The 25,588-nt window shown below is 41.8% G+C and overlaps 1 protein-coding gene across 2 annotated transcripts in view; it reads right to left on the bottom strand.

The window, feature by feature from the left end:
* Nucleotides 1-25,588, bottom strand: part of WWP2 (WW domain containing E3 ubiquitin protein ligase 2) — a 141,894-nt gene that overhangs the window by 96,278 nt on the left and 20,028 nt on the right. For both annotated transcript variants that reach the window (XM_082369814.1, XM_082369813.1), the window contains exons 2-4: nucleotides 21,522-21,606; nucleotides 14,315-14,462; nucleotides 13,852-13,973 (exon numbers count right to left, since the gene is read on the bottom strand). In XM_082369814.1, the coding sequence (XP_082225940.1) occupies nucleotides 13,852-13,973; nucleotides 14,315-14,462; nucleotides 21,522-21,591 (340 nt within the window). In that variant the 5' untranslated portion in view covers nucleotides 21,592-21,606. The remainder of the gene's footprint in view (nucleotides 1-13,851; nucleotides 13,974-14,314; nucleotides 14,463-21,521; nucleotides 21,607-25,588) is intronic.

A 25,588-nucleotide genomic window follows, 5' to 3' on the forward strand; every position in this document is an offset into this window, starting at 1 on the left:
TACACATAGAAATAAACATGAATCAGTTAATTAAGAGCGGGAGGGAGGGAAGACACAGACATCATATTCTGAGAACGGTGTGCCTTGCTGTCCTGTACATAATAAACAGCATCCCCCAGGCCGGGCCTGACGCCAAGGTGAAAATCTCCGCTCTGTACCTGACCGTGGCACTGACCGCACCACGCGTGTAACTGTGGCACTCTTACTCTGATCCAGGATCACTTTCCCTCCCAACTCACCACTCTCCTACAAGAGTAGGTCTCCTGCTCTAAGAAAAATGCTCCTAGAATCCCAGAAGACCGAAGGAAAAGAGGAAATCATGTACTCCGATGAGCTAAAACGAGGTCTGATCTTCGTATGACCCCAGCAGCCGCGGTGTCTCCCCTGAAGAACCTGGGAGACTGGACGGGCAGGCAGGCGGGAGCCAGTCTCAGGGAACTGGCACAAGGAAGAGGCCCCGTCATCACATGCAATGCTTCAGGGTTGGTTTTTTTTCTGGCAAGCGGAAGGAAACTGCTCATATCCAGGCAACAGTCTCATTTTCCTATCTCCAGACTGAGATGTGCTGGGAGTGTAAATGACACACCAGATCTCATATGTTAAAATGATAACATTTGGTATATATTGGACTAAAGAAAATAGATCACTAAAACGAATTTCCCGTTTATTTCTGTTTTTACTTTCTCTAATGTGGCTACTAGAAAACTTTAAATTGTGTCTGTGGCTCACATCACATTTCTACCGGACAGTGCTGCTTGGGCGCCTCCTCCCTGCCGTTTTTGGTCATAATCTTGAGCAGCTGTCTGCCCAGGCCTGGCCGGTCCCGGGGGCCTTCTCTGTGTAACTTGACTGAACTAAGCTTTTTCCTGCCTCCAAGCTTCCTTCAGCCTGGAATGCTTTTCTCCTTGTTGGCCTGGACAATCGCTTGTCATCCTTCTGCAGTCCTGGTGTCACTTCCTCGGGGAAGCCTTCCTTGACACCCCCTGACCCCAGTCTAGGTTAAGTCCTGAATGATATACTCCCAGAGCACCCTGCACTTTCCTCCATCGTATCTGTCACAACTGGAACAGTCTGCACCAGTTATCTGTCCAACGTCTGTCCGCTTTCCTCTCTAGATCCTAAATTCCGAGACTGTCTGCCTTAGTTCACGGCTGCATCTCCGGCATCTAGCCCAGTGCTCAAAGGGATTTACTGTGCAAATGCTGGTAAATAAACTTCACACCCACCCTGCCCCCACCCCCGACCCCACCGCAGGCCCCTCTCACAACCCTAAGAAAATGCCCGATAGAAAAGAAGGACATTTCCTGTCACACAAAACCCTGATCCAACACTGACAAATTCATAAGTCTAAAAAGAAAAAAAAAAGAAAGAAAGAAAGAAAAGAGGGGAAAACTGTCGGATCAAATACTATGGATTAAAATGCAAAAGTTTTCAATATACCATTAGAAAAAGAAAAAGGGGGACAGCCTCAGCCGGCGTTCGTGTTTTGAGGGGTGGAATCACTCTTTGTTCAAATAGGCATTCCCACGAGGCTGACGGCCCTCCAAAGCCAGTAAGTTTACAGAACACTCTGGAGGCGGCCTTAAACCCCAGGCCACACTGAGGCAGTCACGTACAGGGGATGGCTTTCCTGACAGAAAGCTTTTCTTCTTTTTTCAGGTGAGGTTTCACAAGGCAGCCTCTCAGCCGGTGACACAGAGAGCAGGTCTGTTTTACCCTGCGTTGCAGGGGCCTGTGTGTTTACTTTCGAGACTGCTGGCTAAAAGGACCTTTTCTTTCGACCAGCTCTCCACTGACACCAAAGCCGCGAGCTGGGACCAGCTGTAACTTTGAGAAGCTGGGGGTCTGGGGTCGGGGGAGGGGGTGGCTGTTGGCTTCTTCAGAAATTCCTTGAGGTTCTGGCTTGGCCGTATCTGCCTGAGGTGCACAATGATGGAAAGCAACACACAGGGAGCTTTTCAGAGACTATTAAAGATGGTTTTAAATCCCAATGCCTGGCATCTGGTGCCAATCAAGGAAACAGTAGTCACTGATACAACTGCAACTGGATGGAGGTAAAATGAAACAAAGGCTTGCATTTGGAGGCTGGGGACGGATTCTGCCTGATGCCTCCCCAGAGAGGGCACCCAGCACTACCCTGGTCCTACCTCTGCCTCAGCGGTCAGCCACGACACTGGCCACAAAAACCACAGTCACATAAAAAGATGTTCATCCTCACTAATCGAATTAAATATGTATATTATATATATACTAATATCATATTATTACATCACATTGTATAATATATTATGTTATGCTATATGTTATATTATATTATATTATATTATATTATATTATATTATATTATTAGTATCTTCTTTGTGTTCTGGGCACAGGAGTGAGGAGATGTACAAGAGTTAACAAAAACCAAACAATGCCTGCCCCCATGGAGCTCACATTCTAGTTGTAGAGGCCTATAAGTCAGATAAATAAACAAAATATATATATACTATATGGGGATACTGCTAAAAAGAAAATAAAGCAGGGAAAGGAATAGGGAATGTTGTGCAGGGAGGAACTGAAATTAAGGTGGTTTGGTCAGGGCCACATGTATGATTCCATTTGTATAAAGTGTCCAGAAAAGGCAAATCTACAGAGACAGGAAGCAGCTTAGTGGTTGCCAGGGGCTGGGGGTGGCAACAGGAGCTAAGTGAGCAGGAGGGATCTTACTGAGGTGGTGGGAAAGTTCACGGTGATGTTGCACACCTTGGTAAAATTTAAAAAAAAACAATCACTGAATTGATCAGGGAAGCCCTCACTGAGGTGACATCTGAGTGGGCTGGAAGCAGGTGAGGGAGAAAGGCAGGAGGACACACAAGGAGGAAATATTTTGGGAAGAAGGTCAGGGCGGTGCAAAGGCCCTGAGGCAAGAGCGGCCGTGGGCTGGAGGAAGAGCACACAGGCCTGTGGGCAGAAGGCGGTTTGGTGAGGGTGGAATGATTGAGATGGGGTAACAGAGAGGTGACAGAAAGATCAGGGAAGGCTTTTTCGGCCGTTTGGGAAGGACTTCAGTTTTTACCTTTAGTGAGAAAGGCAACCACTGGAGGAGTGATGTGATTTGACTTATGGGTTGGATCATTCTGGCTGCTGGGCTCAAAAATGAAGTGTAGGGAGACAAAGGCAGATGATGCCGGGAGACCAGTTAGGAGGCCTTTGCCTCCTGAGTCGAGAAGTGGTGGTGAGGTGGACATGGGTGACGGCAGCTGTCAGGGTGAGAAACAGTCAGTTCCTCGAAGGTATCTTGAAGGTAATGAGGGCAGGACATGTTGATGGACCGAGCGTGTGTTGTAACAGAAAGAGTGGCGTCAAGGAGGACACCCAGGTTTTCAGCCTGAGCAACACCAAATCTCCATCTCCTGAGATGCCTGAGATGGAAAGCTGATAGCTCAGCTTTTAACATGTTAATTCCAGGATGCTGATTAGACATCTAGAAACACGGTCTCAGGTTGCCTGGAGAAAGGCCCAGGGTGCAAGTCATAGGTGAACGGACCAAATTTAAAGCCGTGAGGCTGGATGAGATCGTGAAAGGAAGAGGTATAAATTAACAAGTGGATGCAGGACTAAGCCAACTTGGGGTATCCCAATGCTTCTGGACCAGCGAGGAGAAAACCAGCAAAGGAGACTGGAAAAGAGTGACTGGAAAGATAGAACACCAGCCGGGCGTGGTGTCCTGAAAACCAAGTGAAAAGACTAGGTCAAGGAGGAGGGATGGATTCCTTGTATCCAGTCTGCAAGGCAAGTGAGTTGGAAATGAGAACTGACCCTGGATGGAGTCACACGGAGGTGACCGGAGACCTGGTACAGCATTTGCAGCAAGGCAGCAAGGACAAAAGGTTACCCAGGAGTTCCTCAAGAAGGAAAGGGAGAGGAGAAAAGAAAAGAGATGCAAATTAAAATAACAAAGAGAAATCACTGTCGCGGCCGAACAGACTGGCAGAGGTTAAAAGACTAGCAATGCCCAGCGCCACTGGGGGTAAGGGAAACAAGTACACGTGCACACACACGGTGGGTTGTGTGAACGGGTCCAGTCTTTGCAGCAGACCCAGGCCACGGATATCACAAAACTTGCAGCGTGCCTGCCTTTTGACCCAGCAATGCATGCCTAGGAATTTACTACCCTAAGGGAAAAAAAGGACAGGAGAACAAAGATATCATTTCAAGAATTTACTGAAAAGTCTTGCTTGTAGTAGTAAAGACGCAGAAACGGCCAACAATAAAAGATCTGTTAAACTATGGTGCATTCATACCAAAAAAATGCTGTTGTAGCCATTAAAAGGATCTAGTTTCATTGAGGTAGAAAAACTGGGTGGAAAAAAAGCAAGTTATAAAGCAATATGTAGAGTGAGTTCCCAGTTTGGGGAAAAAGTTAGACACTCACACATACATATATATATTATATATATATATATATATATTATATATATATATATATATAATATATAATATATATATATAATATATATATATAATATATATATGATTGACATACCCCCAAAAAGCTGAGTTGATATATAACAAAATATTAACCGGGTTAGCTCTGAATAAAAAAATTTCCATGTACCTTCTCAATTTTGCTGTGAACCCTAAAATTGCTCTAAAAAACTGTCTTTAAAAAATGCATACATTCATTGGAGTTCATAATAACAGAACAAGATTTGCTAGCTTTGTGGGGGGAAAAAGAAGAATTTCCAGTGATTTTTAACCTTCTCCTTCTTTGGAAGGCAGTATATGCAGAGGATGCAGGCAAAGGCCCTGAGACCAAAAGGCCTGGGTTAAATCCCAACTTGCCACCACCTACTATGTGATCTTGGGCAAGTTACATAACATCTGCCTATTTCCTCATCAAAGGGGATGGCAGTACAACCTACATTATGGGTATGCAGGAGGATTAAATGGAAAGAATAGATATAGACATAGATAGATAGATAGATAGATAGATAGAGATCAAGAATTCAGAATAATGCCTGGTACATACTTAGCACTTCCAATGTTCTTTGTCTTTTTTTTCAATAAGCATAAAACAACAATAATAATCAGAAAAATAACAGTAACATTTTCAGTTTTAGGAGCATACGTTGCTTTTATTATCAGAAAAAATATTAATAGTCAGCCTCCCCCGCCACATATCCACATGCTCCATATTCTCAGATACAACCAAGTGTGGATCAAAAATATTCAGGAAAAAAAAATTCCAGAAAATTCCCAAAAGCAAACTTTGAACTTGCTGTGCTCCAGCAACTATTTACAAAGCACTTACATTGTATTGGGTATTATAGGTAATCTAGAGATAATTTAAAGTATACGGGGGTATGTACATAGGTAATATGCAAATACTATGCTATTTTATATAAGGGACTTGAGCATCTGCGGATTGTGGTATGGGGGGTGGGGGGGGGCGCATCCCAGAGATACAATTATACTATTTTCAATTTGGGGAGCAAGAGAGAATTTCTCAGAAATCTTCTGAGTATTCCATGAGACTGAAATAACTAGGTCTTAGTGGTTTACCAGGTTCATAAAAGTAACTACTTGGCTATGCAGAACTGGTTTGGCCATTCTCCCATCAGGCCTAATCAAGGCACTGGAGTTTGTAGCTATGCCCTAAATAATAGCTCCCTACCAGCTTACAGGACTGTCACATCCTTCCTTTCACTTTTGTCTCTTGCCCGCCTCCTCCTCATCTGAAGAAACAGTGAATAATTTCTCAAACTTAAACTTAAAATTGTTTTTAACTTAGGAGCAATTTTTAAAAATTTTCTCTCTTCTCCCTCTGACTCAGGTTCCAAGGAAGAGTGGTTTATTTCTCTTTCAGTTGAAAAACTGGAAAAACAGTGTGGTGTTTACTTTAAAATAAATGCATGCACTGTCTGTCAGGCCTGCCTCCTTGAGATGCATGGCCCACCCACCAGAACACTCCATCCTCATGGAAGAGGGAGGGAGGTGGTGCAGCCCTCGTGACTGGCCTATCTGTTCTTGGAACATAAAGTGCAGTAACAACCCTCTGCTTATAAGATTTTTAAATAAATAGGGAGCTGTTTGCTTTTTCTCCCTCTCTCATTTTTTTTTTTTTTTTATATCCGGGAGACACACATGGGGAAAGAAAACAGACACGCATAGAAAACGAAGAGCATAAGCAAAAAGCTTTTCGAAGGTACTTCATTTTTCACAGTGGTCTGAGTACAGCAATTCTCTAACCGCCTCCTGTGCGTATAGAAATGAGTAAATATGTGGATGACGGTGAGAGCCAGGGTTCTCGTGTGGAAAGGAGGAAAGTTAGGAAGAACTCTGTGGGGTTGAATTAGAATTGGAGATTTCAGCATAAACTCATCACCTTGAATATACAGACACAGAATAGATATTTATGTGTGTGTGTGTATACATAAAGTCTTTCAAGAAAAATGAAGGCTCAAGAGCCAAGAAAGTTTTGAAGAAAAAGAGCAGTGAGGGGACTTCCCTGGTGGTCCAGTGGTAAAGAATCCGCCTTCCAATGCAGGGGACACAGGTTCAATCCCTGGTTGGGGAACTAAGATCCCACATTCCGCGGGGCAACTAAGCCTGCACGCCAGAGCTCGCGCACCTCAACAAGAGAGCCCGCGTGCCACAAACTGCAGAGCCCACACGTTCTAGACCCCCGCGCGCCACAACTAGAGGGAAGCCCGAGTGCGGCAATGAAGAGACAGTGCGCCACAACGAAAGATCTTGCGTGCCTCAACGAAGATCCCGCATGCGGCAACTAAGACCCAACGCAGCCAAAAAAATAAAAATTAAAAAAAAAAAAAAAGCAGTAAGAAGCGGTATGTCCAACCTGATACTGGCACTCCCTCTAGTGAAAACAGTGACACCGTAAAACCCATAAGGAAAAAATACAACTAGATCCTTGGCCTACACCATACACCAAAAAAAACTCCAGATTGATTAAAGGGTTAAACATTTAAAAACTAAAGAAAGAAAACCAGCACAAGCGTTAGTGTAAGGAAGGTATCTAACTGTATTTTTTCCCAAGTGGTAACTCAGTGGTTCTAAGACTTGAACCGGCATCAGAATGCCCTGGGGCATTTGTCAAAACACACATTGCTGGGCCCCATCCGCAGGTTTTCTGATTCTGTAGGACTGGGGGAGGGCCTGAGAATTTATGTTTCTAATATGTTTCCAGGTGACGCCTATGCTGCTGATCTGGACACCACACTTTGAAAACCACTGGGTTAACCAATGGTCCCAATTTGTTCACCTTTCTTTACTGATTTTAAATGCCACCTTTATCACATAGTAAATTCTATCTATGTTGGATGATGTTTGGAAAAAAATATATGATGGGGACATGTCAAAAGGATACAGGAGCAAGCTTGAAGAGGCATCCACTGGCCAAACCAGGGATAATTTGAGCATCAAAATAATGGCAGTAATAAATTATAACCCATGCATAAAATAAGAATCCATGAGTTGAGACTGATAATACATACCTACATAAAGGAAAAAGAAAAGCTCTTCCTTGCAGCAGTATGCCAACTAATAAATGTAGAAGGAATGACTAAATTGGAAAAACAATTTTGCGACCATCAGAATATTAACTGATTCAGACAAAAATCATTAATGAATGCAAAACTAGTAGGTGAAGATGTGATGAGGAACAGATATTTACATAGTCTCAAAGTATGGTATCTCCCCATAAAAAACTTCTTAGTTATAAAGAGAAAATAGTCATTTTACAGTGGAAAACCTGGCAAACACAACCCTAGCCCAAGGGTCAAAGTTCACATCATCAATAATGAAACAAGCTGAGTTGTGTGCCCCCTGATCTGACACACTGAGAAGGACGCAACATCGCTTCTGGAATGCTCCTGCCAAAAATGTGTAGTACTCTGAATCCAAACTGAGGAGATTCTACAAAAAGACAGCCTGAACTCTTTAACAATGACAGTGTCATCAAAGACAAAAATAGGCTGAGGAACTGACCCCAGATTTAAGGACAACCAAATGTAATGCACAATCTTGCATGGGATCCTGGAAATCACCTGAAGTGCATTTTTGCAACAATTAGAAAATACGAATTATATAACAATACTGTAAAAATGTTAGATTTCTTGATTAGGTTCTTTATAGTGGTTAGGCAAGAAAATATCCTTCTTAGGAAATACACATTTAAATATTCAGGGATAAAGACGTATAAGATTTATAATTTAAAATGATTCGGCAAATCACCATACATGCATATACAGACATACAGACGATGTTAAGGCAAATGCATCAAAATATCACCACATGGATGAAGAGTATAGGGGAGTTCTTTGTCCTAGCCTTTTAACTTGTCTCTGAATTTGAAATTATTTTAAAATAAAGAAGTTTGGATTTTTTTTTTTTAATCTACTTCAAGCCATATTTCCCTCCTTGAAAGCAGCACAATCTGGCAGTGCCAAGATCTGCAGTGTTGATGAGTCCAGCTACTAGAGAGGAGAGCTACAAGAGAAAAGTGGGTCTCAGCTCCTATCTGCTACCAAGCTAGAAAGAAATGAAGATCATCCAGTGGGCGGGTACAGATGAAACATGCTGGTGACTACTGGGGGATGGGGATTATGTTTGAAAATTCCCCTAATAAAAAGGTTTTTAGGGCTTCCCTGGTGGCGCAGTGGTTGAGAATTTGCCTGCCAATGCAGGGGACACGGGTTCGAGCCCTGGTCTGGGAAGATCCCACGTGCCGCCGAGCAACTAGACCCGTGAGCCACAACTACTGAGCCTGCGCGTCTGGAGCCTGTGCTCCACAACAAGAGAGGCCGCGATAGTGAGAGGCCCGTGCACCGCGATGAAGAGTGGCCCCCACTTGCCGCAACTAGAGAAAGCCCTCGCACAGAAACGAAGATCCAGCACAGCCATAAATAAATAAAATAAATAATTAAAAAAAAAAAATTCTTTAAAAAAAAAGAAAAAAAAATGGGGAAAAGACACACAAATACCAACATTTTTAAGTGAGAAAAATTAAAAACATTTTAAAAAATGAGAATGTTATCTCAAATCTTTATATTAATAATTTGAATATCTCATGAAACAGTTTTCTCAGAAAATATGAATTAACAAAATTGACACAAGATAAATCAGAAAAGCTGAACAAACCAATCATTATGGGGAAAAAACTGAAAAAGTCATCAAAGAATTATTTCAGAGAAAGCTGCCAGACCTAGTTGGTTTTATGCGTGAGCTCTTTCCTGCACTCATGGAACAGATAATTCCCATGTTATAGAGTCTATTCCTGAAGTTGGAAAGCACTTCAATTTACTTTATAAAATTAGCCTAGCCTTGATTCCAAAGCTGACAAAAATAGTACAAAACTACAAACAAATGTCACTTATGAATTAGATGGAAAACCCCCAAATAAAATATGAACAAGTAATTCTAAAAAAATTTTCCAGGAATAATCTACCATGAGCAATTAGGTATATTCTAGAAATTCTAAGGTTGTTACTACAAGGAAATTAATATAATACATTGAAAGGAGAAACATCATATAATTATCCCAATGGTTGCTTAAAAGCTATTTGCTGCATGCTGCAACTAAAAGATCTCGCGTGCCACAACTAAGACCCAACGCAGCCAAATAAATAAATAAATAAATATTTTTTTAAAGATAAAATAAAAGCTATTTGCTCAAAATTCAACCCTTATCCTGATTTTTTTAAAAAGACAACAATGATTAGTAAATCAAGAAGACAGGTTACCAACTAATACCCAGCCTGACACCTAAAGAAGTCACTATAAGCTTGGTTATTAGGGGAGAATGCCCACTCCATCACCACTAAAACAGGAAGTTGTATACAAAGCAACTAACAAAGAAAAAGAAGTAAAATTATCTCCTAAGATGATCAAAATTATCGATCTTAGAAACCACATAAAGGTCTACCAAGAAAATCCAAAAGAAACTGCTGAAAACCTATACTAAGAATTCAGCAAGTGACTGATTATATAAAAGAAAATACAGAAACTAATAGTCATATACCAACAACACTAAGTTAGAAGACATAATAGAAAAAGATCCCACTGAAAATAATATCAAAGCTTCTTTAAAAACTAAAAGAATCTATCTGAAGATAACTTCAAAATGATTTGAGTGAATTTAGAGACATTCCATGTTCCTGGTATGAAAATTCTCCATAAAGAAACTTTACATATGATAGATTCCAACAAAAATCTCAAGGGATTAGGGGTAGGAGAATAGGAAGAGGGGAGAACCTGACAAAATAATTTAAAATTCATGTGATGGTGTCATCCATGTAAAGAAAAGAGGCAGGAAGGTTTTGAAAAGAAGAGAAACTTGAACTGTCAGATATTAAAAACATAACAAAATGTTATACTAGCTAAGACAGAGTGATTTGAAAAGGCTGATAAAAAACAACAATGAATGGAAAGTCCCCAAACAGGCACAAATATACATATGTTTTTAATATATGCTTAAGGTAGCAACTCAGATCACTGGGGATATAGATAGGTTATTTAATAAGTAGTGCTAAAGTAATCGGTTAACTATTCACGAAAAATTAAATTAGATCCCTACTCACACTGTACACAAAAATAAATTCATTTGGATGAAGAATTAAATTAAAAAAATAAAATCACAGTGAACTAGGGGAAAATAGAGGTGATCATTTACCTGATCTCAGAATAAAGGAAAGCCTTCCAAAACGTAAAAGAAAAGGCTGAAACTATAAAAGGTAACAGACTTGACTACAGAAAGTTTAAAACATCTGTATGGAAAAAGGAAAAAAAAAAAAAGCCTGATAAATTAAAATGCAAATGAAAAACTGGGAAAACACAAATTACAAGACAAAGAATAACAGCCTTAACATATAAAGAGCTCTCTCAAAACCAAAAGAGAAAAATGCACATTTCAGTATAAAAATGAGCAAAGGACATTAATAAGGCAATAAACACACTTTAAAAACATTCAGTCTCCTTGAGTAAATTACAGCTTTAAAAAAGGTAGAGTGGAGGTGGGGGGACTTCAAAGACATAACCACCAAATGCCATGAGGGGACCTTGCCCAAATCCAGGTTGGGGCAAACCAACTGTAAAACAACACTTTGAGATAGATGGTGAAATAGAATACGAACTGGGTATTAGGTGATAATGAGGAATTCATGTAAATATTGCCAGGTGTGATAATGGTACAGTAATTATGTAAAAAAAGTCCTTTTTTAATGAGATGCATGCTGAAGAATCTAGGATAAAAGGTTGAAACACCTGTAATTTACTTTAAATACTGCAACCAAAAAGAAATAGCCATCACACACAGCCATCTGATAAGACTACTACCAGACAGTCATCAAAAACTGACTTTTGAGGAACAACTAAATATTTTATGGTACAACAGCTATGGAAAACAGTATGGCGGTTCCTCAAAAAATTAAAATAGAATTACCATGTGATGCAGCTATTCTACTTCTGAATATATTATCCAAAAGAATTGAAAGCAGGGACTTGAAGAGATATTTGGACACCCATGTTCACCAACGTCCTTGGATGGATGAAAGGATCAACAAAATGCGGCATACAATGGAATATTATTCGGCATTAAAAAGGGTAATTCCGGGGACTTCCCTGGTGGCGCAGGGGTTAAGAATCTGCCTGCCAATGCAGGGGACACGGGTTCGAGCCCTGGTCCGGGAAGATCCCACATGCCGCGGAGCAACTCAGCCCGTGCGCCACAACTACTAAGCCTGCACTCTAGAGCCCACGTGCCACAATTACTGAAGCCCGCGCGCCTAGAGCCCGTGCTCTGCAACAAGAGAAGCCACCGCAAAGAGAAGCCCGCACACTGCAACAAACAGCAGCCCTCGCGCACAGCAACAAAGACCCAACGCAGCCATAAATAAATAAATATTTTTTAAAAGGGAATTCTGGGAATTCCCTGGTGGTCCTGCGGTTAGGACTCCGCGCTCCCTGCCGAGGGCCCGGGTTCAATCCCTGGTCAGGTAACTAAGATCCCACAAGCCGTGCAGTGTGGCCAAAATAAAATAAAATAAAATTTAAAAAGAAAGAAAAAAAAGGTGATTCTGATACGTACCACGTGAAAGAGGCTTAAGGACATTATGCTGAGTGAAAGAAGCCAGACACAAAAGGGTAAATACTGTATGACGCCACTGGTATGGAGTACCTAGAGCAAGCAGATTCACAGGGACAGAGAGTTGAACGGTGTAGGTTGAGAGAAGGGAGGGAGTTACTGTTTAATGGGTACATAGTTTGCGTTTAGCAAGATGAAAAAGTCCTGGAGACGGATGGAGGTGATGGCTGCAGAATCCTGTCAATGTACTTAATGCCACTGCACTGTACATTTAAAAATGGCTAAGATGGTAAGTTTTACATTATGTGTTTTTTTTATCACAATTAAAAATAAAGATATAGTAATACATTTTAAAGAGAAAAATGCATGTTGCAAAATAAGTTCATGTATGATCTCAATTTTGTTTCACTGATGTCTTAAATATTAATACACTGCACACAGGGAAAAAAAGCTCAGAAAGGCATATATCAAAATGCTAACAATAATTATCACTAGGTACTGTGCTTCCAGGAGAATTTTATTTTCTTTGTGTGTCTGTGTGCTTCTGTGTGATTCCCAATTTTTCAACAATTACTTTTGTAATTGAAAGCAAAAGTATGCCAACTGGACAAATGAAAAAGGAGAGAAAAGGACACTCAATGTCGGTTGCTGGTCCTAATGTGAGAATGCCCACAAGTCTATTTCCAAATGACATAGTAAATATAATCCCCCTTGAGAATCAAATTATAAAAGGCAGGCTAGCATTTGGGAAAATAAAGACCGACTCAGAAGACAGAGCAGCGGGGTGTTCCCTGCAGAATTAGAATAGAGGCAGAGCCTCATTTCAGACGATTCCAGAGTCCAGAGTGGGTTCACCACATCAGTGCGTGCCCAGCAGAAAGGAAAAGACCGGGGGAGCCTCACACACCACTCAAGAGGCCCATCAGAAAGGACAGGCTCAGAAAGGAAAGACCCTTGAATCAAGCAGCACTCTCCCTGGGACTCAGGGCTCCCCACCCACACATCTCTCTTAAACTAAATCCACGTTCAGAAAATATTTGCTAGACAGCACACGTCAAGAAAAGAAGGAGCCTTTCTTTCTGTGGCATTCCCTCGCCACATCTGGTACTGCTCTGAATAGAGGCTTTATGAGGGAGGATCCAGATACCTCAGCCACGAGTTACTCCACGGACCACAAACAGCAATAAACAGACGTGAGGATTTAGACTTCCGTGCAGCCGAGGCTGAATAATCATGATAGAGCTTCCACTGCATTCCAACATCCAGGAAATGTTTATCGAGCGCCTTCTAAGCACAGGGCACCATTTGTAACACCATTCCACGCAGACAGGCAGGCACACGTGTACACACCCACCCACAGACGAAGCTCCTTTGTTGTGTTTGAGGGATCGGACTAGGAAAGTAATGATTTAGGCTGGAGGCATTTGACAGTTTGATTCTACACGTCACACATCAGGATCAGGAAAAGAGGGGCAGAGGGAAAGTATGCATCCCTGAGGAAGGATCAAGGGGGAGATATCAGTGCATCCCACCACTAGGGGCCCTGGACCAAGGGGCTGAGTTCTGCAATAGAGGCAGAGAGTAGCTCTCAGCCTTCCTAGAACTCCACGGACCACATCCACGGGGAGTACAGTAACTGCAGCCTCTGGTCCTGGAGGAAACTGCATCAGCAGGTTTAGCCCCCATGTGAGAGAAATCCATGCCTTCACATTCTTTTCCCCACCCCCACAAATGAATGACGTCAGGTACCCCTTCCTTGTACATACTTTTGCCCCCATTGTTCTTCAGGACATTGGAGAGGTTGACAGAGGCGGTGCCTAGCAGTTCATTTCTCAAGGTGTGGCAGCTCCAGACCTTCAAATCTAAATGACTCTGGGCCGTGACATTCCTGGAAAACAAATACTTGATTCATCATACCCAAGCAGATCAGTCATTCCTGTAACTTAGAAGAAAACAGAGAAACTACACTGCTGACATCTTGAAGGTGGGGGGAACCCCAAAGAGGAAGACACTCACATATACCCTTTCCCCCCCAGAGCTGACCCTGTAACCATCCAGCTAACAATGAACACTCTGTGAGCTCGATGATGTAGAAACACCGGAAGAGAAGGTGCCTCGGGTACCAAAGGCGGAAGGACTAGAGGCGGCTACAGGGAACCTGGATCTCCCACAACCCCTTCCTCTATTCCCCCGGGGGGCTGCATTCGGAGAGAAGGGGTTTTCTCTTACAAAATGATGATCTCGTTCCAGAGAAGCTCCGAGCTCCCAATTCGCTTCCCAGTCTTCTTCGTCTCACTGGGGAGTCCATCCACTGCCACTTCCACAAACGAGTTAATTCGAGGTTGACGACTATGCACCTTGGGCTTTGCTGACACCACTGGACAGGAAAGACAGAAGTCAAGGATGAGTCAGAGGGCTCCCAGCTGCCCCCCTGTGGCAGATGTTCTCCCTCTTTTTTGTTGTTTCTTTTAAAAAAGAAATTTTGTCTTTTCCTCATTCTAAAAAGACTTCTTTTTTAATTTGAGGATATAAAAATAGCATAAGAAAAGAAGCATAAGAAAAAAAATCACTCCTAACCCAAAAACACTGGGATAATTATCATTAAGATGTTGGTAAATACAGACTTCCTAGACTTTCATCTTTTATGTCTCCAATTCTTTAAAAATTCCTCTCCCCCCAAAATCCATTTTAAAAAGCTGCAACGTAAGCCCATTACAAGCATACACCATAATTTAGTCAACTATTCTTTCATTGTTGAATAAATTGCTTCCAACTTTTGGCTCGGGGAAAATGACCACAAACGTATATAGTATTTGCATGCATTTCTGAGTATTCTTCCAAAGGATATGAACATTTTTTAAAGTTCTTAAAACTGCTCAGTTCCTTTCTAAACCCATGTAGACACCTATCAGCACTATAGGAATATATCCATTTCACCAAACACTGCATAGCACTGAGTACTATGTTTTTTTCACCCTTTGCAAATCATGTAGGTAAAAAAAAAAAAATAGTATAAAGATAATAGCTAAGAGTTAATGAGCACTTATTACAGATACTATACTATGCACACATTATCTAACTGAATCCTTACAATGAGGCAAGAAATACATCGTCACTCCATTTCACCCACGAGGAAACATGCTTGGGGAAGCTAGGTCATTGCCCCAGGCTACACATCCAGGGAGCTTCGAACCGCAATGTGCACCCAGCAGCCTGACTCCACACCATGCTATATGCCATTCCCAGACTTTGCTTATTTGTTCTAATGCTTTTCTTCAATTACTAGCCAGATTGAATAGTTTTTCCATGTACTTGTTAACCATCTGCATTTCCTCTTCTGTTCATTTCCTTCATGCGGCAGCATTTCTGATGCTTACACGGCACCAGCAAGCCAGGGGCTCAGCACCAACTAAGCAAGCATACGCCCAGGGCTGGATGCTAGACAAGCTCCTTTTGTAGCATTTATCAGCCATGGTGGAAACTCCAGATCACTAGGACAAAACCCATCTGGATGGTTTCTATCCTATGCCCTAAATCAGAGCATATAACTGATGTTCCTTACCCATGATGACAAGACTGCCTGAACCTGAGTTCCCATCAAGAGTTAGCAAACCTCTCTCTCCTAGACCCTTCTGAGGGATGACAGTCCTATAAGGGTCCACAACTTGGCAAAGGGCAAAGCCACCTCTGATTGTGTTTTAGCAATACGTGTCTTCTCCAGGACCAAAAGAACACTAGACAGAAAGTCAAGGAACAACAGCAACAAAAGCTGTCGTGAAGATTAAGAAGCAACAAGTGTTGGTATTAGGAAAAAAGGTCGTAGAGCTGGGAAATGTGGCCCAGAGTGGGAAAATGAAAATACTACACACATAGACCAAGGTTAACTGAGGCCACCTGGTGGTGCGAGAGCAGCTCTGCAGGCAGACCCTTAAATGTAAAAATATAGATAAAAAATAGGGACTGGTTATAGAGTCCTACCATTTTGAGCTAGACAGTTTCTTTGAAATCAACAAGTTCAAACCCTTTATTTAATAGTTGGGCCAACTAAGATCCAGGGAGGTGAGACATATCCAAAATCACGGAGCTAGTCAAAGGCAGTGCTAAGCCTGGAACCAAGTCTCCCAGCTCCCAGGCCGATTCTTTGAACTCTTCCATCATGTTTCCTTTTTGGTCCTTGTTTTTTTAGTATCTACTTTTTAAAAAGAATTTTTTGATATAATTTCAGACATTTAGAAAAGTTGCAAGAGTAATACAAAGAATTCTTATAAACCCTTCACCGGGGACTTCCCTGGTGGTCCAGTGGTAAAGAATCCCCCTTCCAATTCAGGGGACACGGGTTCAATCCCTGGTCGGGGAACTAGGATCCCACATGCCATAGGGCAACTAAGCCCATGCGCCACAACTACTGAGCCCACGTGCCTCAATTAGAGACAGAAAACCCACACAACACAACTAGAGAGAAGCCCACGCGCCACAACGAAAGATCCCACATGCCACAACGAAGACCCAACGCAGCCAAATAAATAAATAAATAAATAAAATAATTTCATTTAAAAAAACCCTTCACCCGAAGTCACCAAATATTAACTTTCTATGCTACTTGCTTTATTACTCTCTTTTTCTCTCCCTAAATACTTCAGTGTGTCTTTTCTAAGAACTAAGACATTTTCTAACATTACCATAGTATAATTATCAACACTGGGAAATTCAACATTCTTTAATACTATTATCTAAGGTACAGACCTTATTCAAATTTTGCCAGTTACCCTATCAATGTCCATTATAGCAAAAGAGAAAAGATTTTTTTCTAGTCCTGGACTCAATCTAAGATCACATGGTGCAGTTAGTAGTTTTTTGTGAAGTTTCCAATTTACATAAAAATTGAAAGAATAGAATAAATAATTGCACATTATTTACTAACTGCTATCATTTTGCCACATATGCTTTTCTGTCTCTCTCTCAGCGTCTATCATCAATATTACCCAGAGAACTTCCGCAATAATAAAAATGTTCTACATCAGCGCTGTCCAATACATTGCCATGAGATACATGTGGCTATAAAGCACTTGAAATATGGCTAGTGAGACTGAGGACTGGAGCTTTAAATTTTATTTAATTTTAATGTAAATAGTTCTATGTGGCTATACTTGCTACCCTATTGGATAGCACAGGACCCAGATATATATACGACATCTGTGTTTAAAAAAAAAAGTAAGTTGGAGACATCATGACAGATCAGCCCTGATTACTTTCAGAATGCAATTCCTAACAATAAGGGCATCCTTCCACCCACCACACCACCATTATTATACCTAAAAAAAAAATGTATAGTCACTCCTTCCATCATTTGATATCCATTCCATATTCAAATTTTCCCAGTTGTTCCCAACTTTTTTTTTTTAATATTTATTTATTTATTTGGTTGTGCCAGGATTTAGTTGCGGCTCTCCAGCTCTGTAGTTGTGGCACGCAGGCTTCTTAGTTGTGGCATGCCAACTCTTAACTGTGACATGCATGTGGGATCTAGTTACCTCACCAGGGATCGAATCTGTGCCCTCTGCATTGGGAGCGCAGAGTCTTAACCACTGCACCACCAGGGAAGTCCCCCAAACATATTTTTATAGCTGTTTTTCTCCCAACCCAGGATCCAATCAAGATGAACAAACTGTACTCAACTGCTGTCTCCTTAATCTTTTAACACCTAGAATGCACTCCCTTCTTTTTCCATGACAATGATTTTTAAAGACTTCCACCAGCTGTCTTACAGAATGCTAAATCCTGCATTTTTCTGATTGTTTCCTCATGGTTAGATTTACAGTGAACATTTTTGTCAAGAATACTAACTACACAAGTTAGGTTGCATACTTCTTACTGTACACACCAGGCCATCCTCCTATTGGGGATACTAATTTTGATACCATGGTTAATGTGGGGTTTGCCAGGTCACTCCACTGTAAAGATACATTTTCCCCTCAGTAATTTATAATTAATAAGTGGGGTGATATTTTCAATGTTTCTTGTTCTTAAAAGACAAGCCAAAATAAAGGTCTCAAGTTTACCTAGAAAGTTTATTTACTATTTGATAAAATATAAATGCCAGTTTCTTATACATGGAGTCACATCTTCACATAGGATTTAGCTTTTAAAGTCAACAAATAAGGCAAAAAATCACATATTTCCAAAATTATACCCCTGAAAAGCTCTTAGGAAGGCAACAGAAGAGAGTGTGGCATATTATCTTTCTATAGGTTCCAAACGGCCAGTTTTTTGCCTTGCTGTGCTGTGTTTTCAGTGTTCCTTCAGTTAAATATCAGATAAAATAGTTGGCTTACGTTTGAGGACCTTAGTGTATTTAAAAAGTGTATTGTAAAACTCTAGGACTGGGGGAGAGGGATAAATTGGGAGATTGGGCTTGACATATACACACTATTACTATATATAAAATAGATAACCAGGGCTCCCCTGGTGGCGCAGTGGTTAAGAATCCGCCTGCCAATGCAGGGGACACGGGTTCGAGCCCTGGTCCGAGAAGATCCCCCATGCCGCGGAGCAACTAAGCCCGTGCGCCACAACTACTGAGCCTGCGCTCTAGAGCCGGCGAGCCACAACTACTGAAGCCCTCGCGCCTAGAGCCCATGCTCCCCAACAAGAGAAGGCACTGCAATGAGAAGCCCCTGCAATGAGAAGCCCGCGCACCGCAACGAAGAGTAGCCCCCGCTCGCCGCAACTAGAGAAAGCCCGCGCGCAGCAACAAAGACCCGACGCAGCCAAAATAAATAAATTAATTAAATTAATTAATTTAAAAAATAATAAAATAGATAACTAATAAGGACCTACTGTGTACAGCACAGGGAATTCTACTCAATACTCCTTAATGACCTATGTGGGAAAAGAATCTTAAGAAGAGTGGATATATGTATATGTATAACTGATTCACTTTACCATACACCTGAAACTAACACAACACTGTAAATCAACTATACTCCAATAAAAATTTTTAAAGATAAAAAATAAAAAAATAAATCTCTAGGACTGCACTATAAGAGGCAAAGGGAACTGAGGCAGAGAGAGGGGACAGCATAGCAACAGCTCCCAAATTACACCAGAGGCTCTATCCACGAAATGCACAGGAGGAAGAACCACCCACACTGTTTAAATGGTTGTTTCTCTCCTTCTCTTTCTCCCCCACCATTTTCCTGGATGGTATTATCAACTCCCTATAGCTTAAGTGCATATATAATGAGGTGCACCTGTATTATCAAGTTAGCTCTCTCCACACTAGTGAGAAAATACACATTGGGGAAAGGCAAGAGAGAAACCTTTAGAAGTCAGAGCGTGTTCCTGAATAACATGGCCCCAAAACAGGGACCTCAGGATATCACCAGTTTCCATGGGCAGGCTTCTGTTCTGACCTAGCCCTGCTAATTATTAGATAAGGCAGTAAAGGCTGTAGTCTCAAGTTCAAAACCCTATCAGTTCACTCTAATCCTTCTCCCTTCTCAAAAGGGCTGGAGCAGCCATGAGACACCAAGAAAAGTAATTAAAATGTATGAAGACTATAAAAAAAATCAATAACTCAATAAGAAACAGGCAAAGAATAGACACAGGCAACCCACAGAAAAGGAAATACAAATTTACTTAAACATATGATAAGACACTAAACATCACTTATCATTTAATGAGAAGTAAAACTATGCTGAGAACACAATTTTTTTTTTTTAACCAACCAGACTGGCAAAGATAAAAAAAAAAAATCTGACAACATATCATGTTGGTAAAGGTATGGGGACTACAGCCATACCACCCTGAATGCCCCTGAACTCGGAAGCTAAGCAGGGTTGGGCCTGGGTAGTACTTGGATGGGAGACCGCTTGGCAATACTGGGTGCTGCAGGCTTAAAAAAAAAAAAAAGATGATGTGGGGAAAGGAGCACTCATTGATAACAATAGGTTCCCTCCAGGCGAGGGAACTGGGGAGCTGGAGGAACGGAAAGAATTGTAAACTATGTAAGTGCATTAAATAAATGAATAACATTTCCATTTTTAAAACAATAATTTTAAAATTTGGACCAAAGATACAATTTTGCCTCCCAATGATCACGTTGAGAGGCCTGAGCCCAGATACTGAATGCCACTCCTCTCTCCCCGAGCATCTTGTGGTCCCGTGACTCCTCCTCCTAAAGCTACTGGAGCAGCAGGCTTTCATCTGTGTGATATTTACTGAGGCCTCACTGTGTGTCAGGCACTGTTCTAGGCTTTGGGGCATCAACAGTAACCAAAACAGACAAAAACCCCTGTTCTCGTGGGGCTTACATTCTACAGAAAGAGACAGTGAATAAATGAAATAGATTCCAATAGGTCAAACATTAAATAGTGACGGGGCTGAGAAGAAAAAGATAAAGTGGTGAAGGGGAGAGACATGAGGGAATCAGGGTAGGGAGTCTTTAGATGGGGGAATCAGGGAAGGCCTCGTTGAAGAGAGTGACTTTGGGGTAAAAACCTGCAGAAAGTCAGGAAGCAGACCAGGTAGATAACTCAGCCAAAAGAGCATTTCACTCAGCGGGAACAGCAAGTGCAAAGGCCCAGGGGTGGGAGTGTACCTGGTAATGAATAGGCAATGAATAGCAAGGGAGGTCCATGTGGACCTGTGCATCTAGCCAGAGAGGAGTAAATGTGGAACAGGAAATGAGAAATGGAAGGGGTCGTATCAGGTGGGATCTTCAGCTTGTACGCAGAGTGAGATAGACAGTCCTGATGTGTTTGAGCAGAGGAGTGACAAGAGCTGGCTTACACTGTAACAAGACCACTGGCTGCTGTGTGATCAACAGAATGAAGCGGGGCAAAGGGCAGAAGTAGGAAGCCAGGTTAGGAGGCTACCGCCTTAATCTAGGGCGGAGATGATGCCAGCTGGTGGGTCAGTAGGGGTGGTGAGAAGTGGCTGAACGCTGCCCACATTTTGAATGTAGACAAAACCAGATTTGCTGAATACAGGATATTGAGGAAAAAAAAAAAAAAAACAAAATCAGGTCAGTTCCAGGCATGTCACATTTTAGACATTTACTAAGCCTTCAAGTGGAGATGCCAAGTGGGCTATTGGATATACAAACCTGGAGTTCAGAGACAAGGCCAGGCTGGAGATACTAATGTGGCAGTGATCTTACTATTGGTGGTATTTAAAGTGATAAGGTTCGGATGAGCTCACCAAGGGAATGAGAGTAGATAGAAAAGAGCCCTGGGGAAGGAAGGATTTGCCATTTTATATAATTCTTTCCAAAAGTTCCTTTTTTTCCCCCTCCTCTTCAAGAACTCCAGCTATAATATGACAACCCTATAAGAATGAATAGTTACGCTCGTAAACCAAGGTGTGGTATAATTCCACCTCTTTCCCAAAGATGGGGCTGGACCTGAAATGACAAACTTCATACAGTGCCACTCACCTTTCAGAATAAGCTGAGACTTCTCAAAAGGCAGGGCCACTCCTGCCCGGCTGGAGCTGGCAGATGCCATGTCATCACCAGGAAACTGAAAGACAAACAAAGCAACAGGTTTAGAGGATATCTGATAAGAGACGGAGGAACTGAACCCAATTTTAATATCTGAGTTTAAAGAGATAGAAGCAAGAAAATATAAACATCCAGGACTTCCCTGGTGGTGCAGTGGTTAAGAATCCATCTGCCAATGCAGGGGACACGGGTTCCAGCCCTGGTCCGGGAAGATCCCACATGCCACGGAGCAACTAAGCCCATGCGCCACAACTACTGAGCCTGCGTGCCACAACTACCAAAGCCCGCGCACCTAGAGCCCGTGCTCCTCAACAAAAGAAGCCACCGCAATGAGAAGCACACGCACAGCAACAAAGAGTAGCCCCCTTCACCGCAACTAGAGAAAGCCCACGCGCAGCAACAAAGACCCAACACAGCCAAAAATAAATAAATAAATAAATAAAATAAATTTATCTTTAAAAAAAAGAAAATATAAACATCCAAGCAACTGCAGCCATGCTGCTTCAGGCAGAGTGGTGTCTGTCCCGTAATGACTACTGAATCTGGGTAGGACCTGGATGGACTAAGAAGGACACAGCACTGCTACATCAACCTTTTAAGGAGGGAGAGCCTAAAATAATATCTCCAAAAAGAAAGTCACAGTTCAACAATTTTTTAAAAAGTAGGGACCTTCCTGGCAGTCCAATGGTTAAGACTCCGAACTTCCACTGCAGGGGGCACGGGTTCAATCCCTGGTCGGGGAACTAAGATCCCAAATGCCTCATGGTGTGGCCAAAAAATAAATAAATAAAATTTTTAAACATTAAAAAAAATTTTTAAAGTAATATTAAACCAATTTTTTAAATGGACAGATTTTAATAAAAGTTTCTCCAAGAAGGTATACCAGTAAATGTGCTTATTGGCCAAGGAAATGACAGACCAGGATTCAATCTACATCTTCTGATTCCAAAGCCCAACATTCATCCAGTCGACTACCCTGCTATCACCTGCATGTGCACACGGACCTGGCCAACAAAGCACATGAAATAATTTTTGATGGACCTCATTAGCCATAAGGCATCCCCGTCACTCCATCTTGGCTAGAAGCAGAAGTCTATCTTGCATTTTGAGTGGCTCTTTTACTCATACATAATTGTGTAACATCGTCATTTGTCATTTAGAAAATATTTGGTTCACTGAGTTCTATAGATATTGCAAATGTTGACACATTTCATTATACCCTATCCAAAATATCACATTCGTGAATGTCACCACTGATCTCATCAGACAAGTTTTTGAGTATTGGGAAGCTGTCAAGCTGTTTGTGGTAGATGGAAGTGTTCCAAAATTCTAATTTTCACTTAAAAAAACTCATATTTTATCATTGGCAACAAGCACTGTCAGTTGTTTTCCTTGAAGTGACAGGCTTACTTCATTCAACTTCAGGAAAATGTCTGCCAAACGCCCAAATCTATTAACGCTAGTTTATCTGTTGATTTTTTTTTAAAGTAAAAATGGTATTTCATGAAAAAAGCAACTATATAATACAGCTTTTAATTCAAACAAGTCATACAAGTGCTTTTTCTCAACACAACAATTATACTTCAGTATGCAGGAGAAGTGCTTTAGGCGTATTTCCCATTTTCATCACATAGAATATTAAAAACACATGCATGCACATGAGTAAAGACAATACAACCGGTAATTTTTACTGCTTCGTCAAGCACATTCTTAAGTGAAACTGGCTTTCTTTCCTTTTTACTGAGCGGGCCATGGTGAGGAACACAATGACAGCAGCCCAGGCCAGTGGTAGTGCCGATTCGTGCTATGGCACCAACAGTTTCACTGACCTTTGCTTTTGCACCATGAGTGCATGTGTCACAGTGAAAAAGGCAAAGTTATCATGAAAATAGTTTTGATCCTGCAAAACCCTAAAACTCTCGAGGGGCCACCAGGGGCCTGAGGACCACACCTGAGAACAGCTGCTGTAAAAACACTATGAAATTCCTGTTCTATTCAACATCATTTATACCTTCTTTCATTCTATTTGTATCTGATGTCTCTCCTAACTCCCTATTCTAAAGAGCAGTTCAGACTTAAAATGTGGTTATGAATGTACCATATTACTCTAAGAATGGAAGCCATTTGTATGAGAATTAAATGTAGCTACTGCTAAGTCACACTGATTTTGACATTTTCCACAGCTGAAGTCAAAGAATTCTATGCTTCGAGATTTTAGCCAAAACAAAACAAAACCATTTGCCTTATTTATGAGATTTCCAGTCCAAAAAAAATTTAAGGGACCAGTTTTTTTCTGGACTAGTCCGTAACAGGCATTTTACTTACATATAAAGTAGCAGTGGAAACTTCTGAAATGTTATGGGTAACATATAAGAATACAATACTACAACTATTCTTATCAAGACTTCTAGAGACCAGACCTCCATGGTATTAAATCCAAGAGTGAATTCTCAATCCTTGTCTTAGATGACCTATTGGCAGCACCTGACACAATGGGTAGATGACTCTTTCTTCCTCGAAATGCTTTCTCCTCTTGGCTTCCAGGACACCACACCTGCCTGATTCTCTTCCTGCCTCTCAGGCTGCTTTTCCTCAGCCTCCTTTGTTTGCTCCTTCTCTGCTCCCGAACCTCTAACCACCCGAGTGTCCCATAGCTCAGGACTTGCACGTCTCCCCTTGGTTATCTCAACCCGTCTCATGGCTTTAAATACTATCTATTTGTGGACAATCCCAAATGGGTGTGTCCAGTACGAACCTCACCCTTGAACCTCAGGTCCTCTTTGCGCATTGACAATACTGAGCTTCTGATACTCGCCCTCAATCCTGTTCCGCATCTCAGTTAATGACAACTCCTTCCATCCAGTGGCTCAGGCCAAAATTCTGGGGCTTATTTGTGCTTCCCCTTTCCCTCTCACACCCCACATTCAACCCATCATTAAATCCTATTGATTCTACCTTTAAAATATTTCCAAGCTCATCTGCCTGCCAATGCAGGGGACACGGGTTCGAGCCCTGGTCTGGGAAGATCCCGCGTGCCGCGGAGCGACTGGGCCCGTGAGCCACAGTTGCTGGGCCTGCGCGTCTGGAGCCTGTGCTCCGCAGCGGGAGAGGCCGCGATAGTGAGAGGCCCCCACTTGCCGCAACTGGAGAGAGCCCTCGCGCAGAAACGAAGACCCAACACAGCCATAAATAAATTAAATAATTAATTAATTTTTAAAAAATTAAAAATAAAATATTTCCAAGCTCAAACATTTCTCTCCATCTCCACTGTCACTGCCTTGCTCCAAACACCATCATCTCTTAGCTGGGTTATTGTTTTTCCTGCTTCTGCCCTCTGCCCCCTTCAATCGAATTTCTACGTTCAGCAAGAGTCCTGTCTTTTAATATGTAATCAGATCATATCACTGTGCTATTCAAAAGCTGGAAGCTATCCAGTGGCTTCCCATCTACCTCAAAGTCCTTGTAATGACCTTGGAGGGTCGGCGTGATACACTACCACACACCTCTCTGACCTTGCCTCCCATTTCTTTCCCCTCTCCCTACCTTCCCCATGGGCTTCCTCGCCGTTGCTTGAACATGCCAGCCATGTTCCCCCATCAGACTTCTACCCCTCTGTCTAGAATGCTCTTTTCCCAATTGTCCACATATACAGCTTATTCCTTCACTGCCTTCAGGCATTATCTCAAATGTTGCTTTCTTAAGGGGCCTTCCCTGACCGCCCTGTCAACCCCACCTCTCCACACACACTGTACCCATCCTTCCCTAGTTTACCTTTCCGCCTTAGCATTTATCACTGACACGGTTCATAGTGTATTGATTTCTTGTATTTATTGTCTCCCTCCTCTAGAATGTAAGCTCCATGAGGGCTGAGATGTGTGTCCCCCTCTTAGCCCTGTAGCCTACTATCTGGAATAGTGCCTGGCTCCTAGTAAGAACTCCATATTTATTGAATGAATGAAGAGGAGTATCAACTTTCTGAAATTCAAAAGGATAGTGTTTTG

The sequence above is a fragment of the Balaenoptera borealis genome (assembly GCF_965194805.1).
Source record: "Balaenoptera borealis genome assembly, chromosome: 19".
Lineage (NCBI taxonomy): Eukaryota > Metazoa > Chordata > Mammalia > Artiodactyla > Balaenopteridae > Balaenoptera > Balaenoptera borealis.